General features: G+C 33.3%; 1 protein-coding gene across 1 annotated transcript in view; it reads left to right on the plus strand.

The window, feature by feature from the left end:
* Positions 1-12182, plus strand: part of MSH4 (mutS homolog 4) — an 83094-nt gene that overhangs the window by 50009 nt on the left and 20903 nt on the right. Inside the window, exons 9-14 of the mRNA XM_019743771.2 lie at positions 3548-3622; positions 5988-6052; positions 7189-7358; positions 8862-8998; positions 9973-10076; positions 10902-11026. Of these exons, the coding sequence (XP_019599330.2) occupies positions 3548-3622; positions 5988-6052; positions 7189-7358; positions 8862-8998; positions 9973-10076; positions 10902-11026 (676 nt within the window). The remainder of the gene's footprint in view (positions 1-3547; positions 3623-5987; positions 6053-7188; positions 7359-8861; positions 8999-9972; positions 10077-10901; positions 11027-12182) is intronic.

The following is a 12182-nucleotide window of genomic DNA, read 5'->3' on the forward strand; positions in this document are numbered from 1 at the left end:
TTAAATCTTTACATACAAAGAATTATTCAGTTTATATTTTTTATATCTGGATTCTTTTAGTCAATATTATGTTTGTCGGATTTCATCATGTTGTTGTATATAGCTCATTTATTTCCATTGCTATATAATACAGCACTGTATGAATATGCTATTATTCATTTCCCTGTCATTTGACTTTTGAGTTGTTGACAGTTTTTGGCAATTAGAAATAATGCTGGTAAACAAGTCTTGTACCTCTTTCTTTTTTTGGGGGGGAGGGAAGGGCAACAGGACTTTATTGGGGAACAGTGTGTACTTCCAGGCCTTTTTTCCAAGTCAAGTTGTCCTTTCAATCTTAGTTGTGGAGGGTGCTGTTCAGCTTCAAGTTGTTGTCCTTTCAGTCTTAGTTGTGGAGGGCGCAGCTCAGCTCCAGGTCCAGTTGCCGTTTCTAGTTGCAGAGGGCAACGGTGCAGGAGTCAAACCGGCAACCTTGTGGTTGAGAGCCAGCACTCCAACCAACTGAGCCATCTAGGAGGCAGCTCAGTTCAAGGTGCCATGTTCAATCTTAGTTGCAGGGGGCAGAGACCACCATCCCTTGCGGGACTTAGAACCGGCAACCTTGTGGTTGAGAGCCCACTGGCCCATGTGGAAATCGAACCGGCAGCCTTCGGAGTTAGGAGCATGGAGCTCTAACCGCCTGAGCCACCGGGCAGGCCCCTTGTACCTCTTTCTTAATATGATTGTGTACACATTTGTTATTGGATACATGGTTAGGAGTGGAATTTCTGGGTCATGGAGTATGCATATCTTCAACTTTAGTAGATAATGACAAAATGTTTTCACAATCATTGAACCAATTTACATTCTCATCGACAGTGTATGAGAATTCCCATTGTTCTTCCCCAAACCTGATATTATCAGTTTTAAAATTTTAACCATTGTGGTTGATAAATAATTGTAGTATTTCGTTGTGGTTTTAATTTCCATTTTCATTTTAATGAGGATGAACACCCTTTCATATGTACATAGACCATTTGAATACCTTCGTTTGTGAAAGTCTTGTTCAAGTCTCTTGATCATTTTTCTGTTGGGTTGTTTATCTTCTTTTGTGATTTGTAGAGCTTCTTTTTATATTTTAGATAGGAGCCCTTCATTGGTTCTATGTGTTGCAAATAGCTTTTCCCACTTTTTGGTGTGTTTTTTGCTCAGTATTGTGGAGTAGATGCTGTTGGGTACTACCCACATCCCCTTGGCATTCACTTTTATACAAGGAGGGCTTCTTACTGTAAGCAGCTGAAACTCACTGCCTGAGGACTTTCTCTGGCCGCAGGAGAGACTAGAGTTGTTGCTCCGCCAATACCGAATAGAAGTAGATGAATAAGTACCCCATTTTTTTTTTAACCTATGGTGATAGCTTCTGACGCTTACTCTACACCATCTCTGACAGGTCTCCAGCAGGACTAAGCCATAATGACATGCAGTGGTATCCAGTGCAGATCCTTAATGCATCCTGTATTACTGTCCTTTCTTTCCCTTCTTACTTCCCCACTCCCTTGCCTATACTTACTGGAATTATTTTTCAAATAAATTATTTGCCCTTAAATTATAGTTTCTCAAAGTTTGCTTTTGGAGAACTGCTCCTGGATCAGTGGTGTCTTTTGACGAATGGCACGTCTTATTAGATTGGTGCAAAAGTAATTGCAGTTTAAAAGTTTAAAAATAATTGCAAAAACCGCAATTGCTTTTGCACCAACCTAATAATTTCAGTGTAATCTAGTTTATGATTTTTCCTTTGTAGTTAGTGTTTGTTGTATCCTGTTAAGAAGTCTTTATCTACCCCAATGTCTCTATTGTACCCATGGAATTTTAATTTGTGGAGGTGACTGAGTGATGACATAGAGAGGCTAATACCATTCAAAGATTTTTATTACTTGCAATTCCTGAGAGGAGGGAGCATGCCACACAGGGTCACATGGGAAAGTACTAGGAGTGGTCAGGAGTCAAAAGGAATGAAGGGAGAACATTGCAAAAGCCTTTATTATTAAGGCAGAACAAAGTTGTTAGATGGAAATGTCCCCTATGGGTAGGAAGCACAGCACAGATGTTGGCGTTTGTGGTTGGAGGGCTTGTAACATGTTTTTTGTGCACCCACAAAAGCCAGACCATGTGAGAGATGTAAACAACTTTAGCCATTAGTTTGGTCCTATGATTAATGGATGCCAAGTCATTAATTATGAAATTTATAAAAACTAGTTAGAGCACCCAAGGTACTGAAGATATTCCAGATGTTTTACTGTTTCAATTTTTACATTTAGATCTACAGTCCGCCTGGAATTGATTTTTGTATGTGGTGTGAGGAAGGGACCACGTTTCTTTTTTTTTTTCTCTCTCATAATTGGCACCATTTATGGAAAAGACTGTGCTTTTCTCAAGTTCTGCAGTCAACCTTTGTCATAAATCAAGTACTCATATAATTGGGTCTGTTTCTAGATTCTTTACTCTATTCCATTGATCTTTCTATCTATCCTTGTGCTGATACCACAGTTTCTTAGTTACTCTAACTTTATTATAAATTGACATTTGTTGGAGTTAGTCCTTCCACCTTGTTCTTATACAAGAGTATCTTGGCTATTTTTGGAAGCTGTTCTCCTTTGGTAATTAGTGATAGTTGTCTTCTGTTTGGTGAATTTTATTTATTTTGAAATTTTCCAGTTAGTTTCAGAGATCCATTGTAAGAGAGCATGAGATAACTTGTTTTAGGGCTAAAAACATTCATTTTGGTATTGCTTCTAAATTGACCCATATAGTCACAGAAGAGTTCAGGTATTGTATGTGCAATGGGGATAAAGGTCAAGAGGCTTCAAAAAAAAAAAAAAAAAAAGAGTGCCACATCAATTACTATTATGTCTTAACAGAAATATCCTAACACTTATTGTCAATATTGATAAATTAGTCCATCTACAAGAACATCTTCATTTTCCCAGGTTTAGTAGCATTGCTCGGCTTAAAGACAGTACTACAATTTAATTGATAAAAAGTTTATTTATAAAATTTAGAATGCTGGTGTTGCTTTATTTTGAAAAAAATATCATTGATTTGGACAACTGAAATTATCAAAATTGTTTTACTTGCACAAAGAGGACCTAATGAGGGACATTTGTGTTGTTATATAATTATCTGGGGGGTTTGGATTCAGCTTTTCAAATATCATCTATCCACAAATACCCTTTGTGCCTTTTCCAATTAACCCTAGTCTCTTAGTGCTGCTCAGGATTGAACTGTATCTTCTATTGCTACTGTGGGTTAAGGTGGACCCAAGAGGCTGAAACAGAAATGCAAGTTGGGTATAATGCGGTGAACTCTTTTGATTGTCAGACTTTCAGGAGACTAGTGTGCTAGTCTTATTATGATGGGTCAGTAATTTCTAAACAATGTTTATAGACTGGCATCCTGGCTAGGTTGATACATAAAAATGTATGGAATATGATAAGTGTAGAATGTTTAAGAGGAAAACCCATTTTTGTATTAAATATTTATGGTATCCATATTTGGATTTTTATGTTAATAGGTTAATGCAGCTGAATCAAAGATAACAAATTTGATATACCTAAAACATACCTTGGAACTTGTGGATCCTTTAAAGGTAATTTATATGTGTGCATATTGTACAAAACAGGACTAGCATCAGTTTTTTTAATTTTTTGTTTTGAAAAAAATTCAAACTTAGAGACATTTACAAGAATTGTATAATTATTTCCCATATTCTCTCTCTTTACATGCACAGCACACACAGACATATTATTACCCTTACTATTATTCTTATTGAACCATTTGAGACTAAGTCGTAGTACCTAAATACCAAAGTGTATATCTCCTACAAACAAGGGTGTTCTCTTACATAACCACAATATCATTATAAAATTCAGGCTACTTAGCATTGATACAATATTGTTATATCATGTGTGGCCCATATTCACATTCTTCTTACTGTCCTAATAATATTCTTTCTGGATTCTCCCCCCGCCTCCACAGGGTCTAGTCCAGCATGATGGATTGTCATGTTTCTCTATACTTTTTTAAACTGAAAAGTATCTCAGCTTTTGTCTGTCATTGTATTGACATTTTGAAGAATAATGGTCAGTGTTTTTTATAGGATAGTCTTCAATTTGTGTGATCGCTTCCTTGTGGTTAAATTCAGCTTATGCATATTTGGCAGTAATATTCTATGAGCAATGTTGTATCTTTCTCAGGATGTCATTTTTTTATGCTTGGTGATATTAACTCTGATCAGGTTCCTCTCTTTAAAGTTATAAGTAATCTATGGAGAAATGCTTTGAGACTGTAAGTATAAGTATCCTGTTTCTCATTAAACTTTCATTGATTTAGTGTTTATTGACAACTCTTACCTGAAGTAATTGTTACTCTGATAGTCACAAAATGGCAATTTTTCTCATCAATTTTTGAATACTATCCTGTGCAAAACATTTTTAAAATTAAAGGGCAATAACATCTGCTTTCTAAAAGAAAAAAATAATGAAAAATATGGAATAATTGATTTCAAAAGTAGTGTCATCTTTCTTAGAATGAAATAAGTATAGTAATAAATTCCCCCACAGCCAAATTGATGAAACACACGTTTCAAACTTTGTTATGTCAAAGGCAAAGTAAAAGCCAAATAAATTTAGGAAAAATTTGTAGCAAATTACAGACAAAAATGTTAATTTCTGTCATCATAAAACTCATGTAATTTCATAAGAAAATACTAGAATGCCAGTGGAAATAAGGAAAATGACCCCAAAAAGGAAATCAAAGTACTATTTGGTACCAGAAAGGTTTAATTTCACTATTAGTCAAAGAAATGAAAATTAATACCATGGTTTTTAATCTATCAAAGAAACAAAGATTCTTTTTTTCTTACTGGATACAACTTCCTGCTGATGAGATAATATGAGACAGGTAACTTCTTAGATCGCTGGTACAAATTGAGTACAAATTGTACATACTTCACAGGACAGTTTCGAAACATATATCTTGATTTTATAATGCTACTTGTAGAAATCTGTCTGGAAGATCTATTAAGAAATGTTGACAAAGATTTATGCCCAGTGATGGTCATTGCAGCATTATTTATATTAGTGAGAAATTATAAGTAGCATAGAACTCCAATAATTAGAAGAAGAGACTATCTGCTTGCCTCAGGGTGGAATATATATTTGGAATTATTTTAAAAGTTTTCTATAAAAAGTTTCTAATGCCCATGATATAGTATTAGGTGGGGGAGAAAAGGAACATGCAGTGATATAAAATTTTTGATTTACATAAGTGACAGGAAATATACCATAATATTTAGAGTATTTGTCTTTGAAAGGGTGTTAGAATTATGAGTAATTTAAATGTTTTTATGCTTTCATGAATTTTCTAGATTTTACTAGTATGTAAATATTATTTTTTATTCATAAGCAAAAAATGTTACCACCATTGTATCACAGCAAACTAAAAAATCAGTTTATGTTTTCTCCTCCTCTTTTCTGTTTATTTGAACAGTGACCATTTATAGTTCCCATTCAGCAAATTAAAATCCCTACTTTTACCATATGAGATGGGAGAAATTGCTCTATTTTTTAATATAAAAAACATTTTTTCAGTTTAATGTAAATTTAACCCAAATTTTGGAATTATACGTAGAGTACTCCAAATATACAATGATATCTCTGTAAGTACCTCTAAGTAGTTGGATGTTAACAATTAGTTGGAAGACAAGAAAAATAAGTCATAATAGTGAAGCAGTGGAGGCCGCTTATTAGCCCTGTGCTGTTTGTCTGGAAAACAGGAAAGATACCATCTGTCCTCACCTACTTACCTCAAATATATTTTATGAATACATAAATACGAAAATGAAACAAAAAAGCACTTTGCAAGCTGTAAAGTATTAAACAAATGTAAAATGCTATGTTTGAATAATGTCATAACTTATTATTCTTAACTATCTTTATTTTATTCTTTACTAGATCGCTCTGAAGAACTGTAACACACCTTTGCTAAGAGCTTACTATGGTTGCTTGGAAGATAAGAGGTCTTGGTCACTCAACTGTTAATAAACTATCAGATGTTTCCTTACTTTCTGATTGTAACTGATTTTAAGGACTCTATATTCTGTAGAACAGTTACTTGAGCTTTGGTTAATAGAACCTTTAAACTATTCATCAAAACTAGACATTTCAGCTTATAAATAACAATGAATAGTGTTGAGTATTTGTCTTAGTGGACAATTCAAAAAGCATTAAAAATTGAAGTCATATACAATTTTAATACTGTTTAGCCATTCTCTATGGAAAGACTTGCAAATATTTTTTAAAAAAAAAACATTTTTGTCTTTTGTTATGTCATGAAGGACCTAGTGTAACCAAAAAACAAACAAACAAACAAAAACAGTAGACATGAATACTGAATAAGATGTAAACAGTTTTTAGCATCATTGTTCTTGACCAAAAAGACTCGTGATACTTAAGAGCTGTTATTTCATTGATTCATGATTTACATCTTGTGTGAGGCCACAAATTGAGGTTAATAATAAAACTGAATTAATTACAAATAAAATACAGAACAGATTAAAGCAAAAGATTAGGAAAACAGGTATTACATTATCACTGCACTTAGTCACTGCTACATTGTCTCACAATACTCCCAGATGTTTAGTCTCCCTTGCCTCAATTGAATGCAAGGACCATAGAGATCTAACAATTAAGTTTGCGAACTCATCCTAGAAAAAGTGCTACATAATTCATTACTGACTATCACTACAGTCACCTTTGAAGTATTCCCTTTGGGAAGCTATGCACCGAGGCCAGTGCTTAATCCACCCTTCAAAGCAATTTTGGAACTCTTTTTCTGGAATGGTCATTAATATAAGACCCGGTCTTATTTTACCATGAGACTGAGTCTAATATACTATAATATAATACCCGGTCTTATATTAATTTTTGCTCCAAAAGACACATTAGAGCTGATGGTCTGGCTAGGTCTTATTTTTGGGGAAACAGGGTAGTTCTAACTTATGTAAATTTAAATCTATATGTATTGCTTAATTATTTATTTTCAAAATAATTTTCAACAATAATTTAAGAAAAGGTTGTATTTGCTATCATTAACTGTGACTCAAATTATAAATTAAAATAACTATTTGACTTTGCCTATAATGCTCTTGTTTAGGTTTGGTATCATACTTGAAAAGATTAAAACAGTAATTAATGATGATGCAAGATATATGAAAGGATGCCTGAACATGAGGACTCAAAAGTGTTATGCAGTGAGGTGTAACATAAATGAATTTCTTGACATAGCTAGAAGGACATATACAGAGATTGTAGATGATATAGCAGGTAATTTAATTATGTGAGCATATTTTTCTGTGTTTTTAGAAATAAAACAAACTTTTTAAAGACATGCTATGCTTTTTTGCTGGTAATAACCTGCCATGCATATTTTTAATTTATTTTTTTTGTTATCAAAACAAATAAAGTTAACACATTCTCATTTAAGAAAACTTTTTAAAAATAAAGATCTCAAAGTGTTAAGATAAGCCTATTTTTTTCCTCTAATGTTAAATATAGAATTACTTTCGTACAACGTTGTGTATAAACCATACAAAATGCAGGCTGTCAGTACTAAAGCATTTCAGTGAATGGAGAGATACCATTTTTTCTAGAAGAGATAACATTTGAACCAGTATAGTAATTAATTTAACAAATAGTTATTGAGCTCCTAGGAAATGTAGACACTGTTCTGGGTCTGGGAATATGTAGTGAAGACGACAAAGTGCTTGTCCTCATGGAGCTTCTGTTCTAGTAGGGGAGACAGACAACAAAGAAAATAGACACACACGTGTGTGTGTGTGTATCAGTATTGATACGAGTATATTACATATTTTGTATGACTATACAACATGAAGAAAAATGCAGCAGGTTAGAGGGTTCTGAGAGAGACTGGGTGTGGAGGCAGAGAGAATGGAATGTTTTTAGTACACAGAGTAGCCTAGAAAGGAATTCCGCTCACTGGCAGTGGTACAAACTGAAGCACAAAGGCATCTGGAAAGGATGGTGAGGATATTTGTTAGGGTCGAATAGGGTATTCTCTTATAGAACTAGTAAGAGAGAAGATCAGAAATGTAGACTGATGACCAGAATTTAGTCTTTGAAGGCCAAGAGTTTGGATTTTCCCCCCAACAAGAATGAAGAGACAGTGACATACTTTTGCTCTGTGGAGTGACATTGATCAAGACGATATGTTGAATGAATTTGAGTGGAACAATGGAAACAGGGAGACCATTTTAAACTATTACAAATTAACAAAGCATTATTTAGGATGAGAACTATGTAAGAGAGGAGAGAAATGCAAAGGTTGAAGGAAAATTGGATGAGTTAATAATTGAGTAGGTGTGACCATGGCAAAGGGAAATATAACCATTGGTTCCAGTGGAGATTTCTTGCCTGAGAATGGTGGTGCCACTGAGAAAAGCAAGAAAATTGTTGGAGTAACTGTTTTACAATAAAGATGTTAGTTTTCTCAAGTAGTGTTCAAAGCATTAATTGTCATCATGTTAAAAATATAAATTTAGAACTCTGATGAGTTTGAAGTTGATAGGGAGATTTGGATTTTTTAGAAATTTTATTTGATGAATCACCAATTTCTTTTTTGGAGTATTTTGTTTTGTAAACTATGTTTTATAGAGGGAATTTCTTACTGTGAATTAATGATTGCAATAATGTATGTGTCTATTCCTTTTCAAAAAAGAAACAATCATGGAATATTTTTAAACAGAATAAGTAATTTTCTCATTAAATTTTCTTTGTCTTGTTTTTGTTTTTCTTGTTTGTGGTCACTAGGAATGATATCACAGCTTGCAGAAAAATACAGTCTTCCTTTAAGGACAAGTTTTAGCTCTGCTCGAGGATTTTTCATCCAGATGACTATAGATTGTACAGCCCTCCCCAATGATCAGCTTCCTTCAGAGTTTATTAAGGTACATGCTAGAGTGTGGTTAGGCAATTATCGTTTCTAATTTTATAGGATTACAGTTACGTATCTTCAGGTACTCCTTGAGTTTTACATGCCAAATTTCTGAATATTCTGTATATTGTATATCCTACCTACCCACCTAGAAGCTTTTTTTTTTTTTTCCCCCAAGAGAAATACCAAACACGTGCTTCCCACAATTCTGGGAGCGTGGTATGAGTAAAAAAGGAAAGTGAAGAAACACCGTCCAAAAGGGTATTTTTTAATCAAAGAAATTTGGAAAAGACAGTAACATCTCATTTTCGGCAGTTCTCCAATGCATACTTGCCTATTAAAGGTTTAAAAGTCCTGAAGTTGAGACATCTACTTAACTTTTTTTTATCCAATATTGCCAAACTTTTGGACCAGGGAAATATTTTTTCCTATATGCATATTAACTCCTCCACAATATGCCAGTTTGGGAAACCCACTTTAATCATGGTTTCTCTGCTCCCATGGGGTTCCTTTTGACAAAAACAAACCATTCAAATTTCAGGGTTTTAAAATATATACTGTATCCCCAACTAATGTGGGATGGATGAAGTAAAGGGTGGGTTGAGACTTAGTAATAGAGTTAGAGAATGAGTGAAGTTCAGATATGAGGCAAGGGCTAGAACCTGTCGGAGATGGAGTGAGGATTACTGATCTGTATCCAGCATATATTACTTGGTAATAAGGTGCAATGTTTTAGCATTTCTGTACGGCTGTTTTAAGACCTGTAAAAATACTCATGTTAGATAGACTAAGTTAAAAACTCCTGCTTTAGCTTTCGAAGTGATCTTCCTTTTCTCATTCACAAACATTATTTGGGACTTTTTCTGTGAAACTATATATGAAAAATTGAAGTGATTAATCCAAATACCTATATTGTTTAAAATCTGTATGTTTTATTTCATAGGAGTGTACATGTATCTTGACATTTGTTCTTTAATTTCCTTGCAGATTTCTAAAGTGAAAAATTCTTATAGCTTTACATCGACAGATTTAATTAAAATGAATGAAAGATGCCAAGAGTCTTTGAGAGAAATCTATCACATGACCTATATGTAAGAACATTTGAAGTTTTTGAATATTGAATTAAATTGGTTTAATTTGAGACACTATAATACATTTCATTAATTGACTTTTCTGTCTGATTACAGAAAATTGTAAAATTAAGAATTTTAGCAAAGAAAGAACATTTGCTATTCTTAAAACTGTAGCAATACAGCTAGAAATAAGAAGTAGAACATTCAGAATTGGTGAGCTGAGATGAAAAAGGAAAATGTTGGGCTTTCAAAACAATTGAGAGAGCATAGACGACAGAGATTATTAAGACACAGGAAATTCTGGCAACATATTCCTTGTAAGGGAAAAACTTTTATATTGTTACAATGATGATAACTGCCACATAAAAGCTTAAATAATTATGTTGTTAAAGTGTGGGTGTGGGTGTGAGAGACAGAGAGATAAGAGAGAGAGTATATGGGTGAGAGAGAAAATACATGATAGCTTTTGTGTCGAATTTAACATATGCAAAAATAAAATTATTAACAGAAGGGATCTCTTGAAGTATAGGGAGAGCTTTAACATATAAAATATTTTTATTAATAAAAATGTATTTCATTGCTATTTAATAAAAGCAGCCATTTTAAAACATGGTACTAACACAGCAGAAGATGGATTCTTTGCTACTAAGTAGCTGTGACGTTGAGTATGAGCATCAGTTTCATCTCTGCAATGAGGCATAGAACAATAGACTTTACCTGTAGTATACAACTCAAATGTGAATGTTATTTTACCTCAGGCAATGAATTTAATACTGTTTTACAATTGCATTGTCTGTCCCTGTTTAAAAAGAATTACTTGTCTTACCAAACATGTACTTTCAGGATAGTGTGCAAACTGCTTAGTGAAATTTATGAACATATTCATTGTTTATATAAACTGTCTGACACGGTGTCAATGCTGGATATGCTCCTGTCGTTCGCTCATGCCTGCACTCTTTCTGACTATGGTAAGTGACTTTCTTTGGGATAAATATGTTGCATAGTGAAATTTGTATTCTGTTCAAGCAATGTTATATAACAATTATGAATGTTTTACATTTTTTACCTGAAATATAGTCTCTTGCCTATTGTCCTAGACTAACACTCAAAATAGAGAAAGTGAAATTGTCCCTGAAATTTCTTTTAAAAGTCAGAAAATTATTTACTGAGAAATTGACAAATCAGAAAGTAGAAACTGCAAGAAATTTTAAAGGTTTCCAAAATAAAAAAGACTGCAGAGCTATCTCCTTGGTGAAAATGACAATGATGCAAATTTATAAAGTTCCAATCTGAAGACCCATTAGAAGCAGTGTGACTAATACTAATAGACATGAGAGAAATGAATCCCCAAAGTGAGCATTTGCTAAACTAGCTCCTTAGATGTGAGCATCCCAAGATCAGGAATTATATCATTTATTTTTGTATCTCAACTGTACAGGCCTTGAATATAAATGTTAAGTAATTTTCTAATGTTAAATGGATACTTCAAATTTGCCCCTTATAATTTCTTATTCGACTTATCAGTAATAACCATACTTTAGTATGCAAATTTCAGAACTAGTATGTGATAATTAAGGTTGAATAATTGTGGACGTAATAACATTAAAGTTTCTAGTTAAAACCAGCAGTAAGATTTCCAAAATATTATGTTAATTTAGTTTTACAATGGGAAATAAATATAAAGATTTTTTCATATTTCGTATTTTCTCATTTCTTATGGAAATGTCAACTTTTTCAATTGGTGTTTTATAGGTACAAACTTTCCAATCTTTTACATTTCCTTTGGGGGTCAAAAATTTAGCTTAGGGTCCAGCTAATTTTAACAGTTTTCTTAACTATTAAGTATTTGATGTTGCTCCATTTAAATTTGAGAGGGACCATCCTGAAACTCCCAACCTACAAATAATGAATTTTTGATGTTAAAAAGGATTTTAAAATAATTAAAAATTTATTTTCTAACCAATATTACTTTTATAACAAACGCTTTCCAGTTTATCAACGTGTTTCCTCTATAGCAGGGGTGTACAAACTTTTTTCAACGTTTTTCACCAAGGGCCATATGCAGTAAAATACACAAACAGCCGGGCCACTCACTCGAGGTGAAGTACGTATTGCCTCACCTGG

The sequence above is a fragment of the Rhinolophus sinicus genome, linkage group LG06 (assembly GCF_036562045.2).
Source record: "Rhinolophus sinicus isolate RSC01 linkage group LG06, ASM3656204v1, whole genome shotgun sequence".
Lineage (NCBI taxonomy): Eukaryota > Metazoa > Chordata > Mammalia > Chiroptera > Rhinolophidae > Rhinolophus > Rhinolophus sinicus.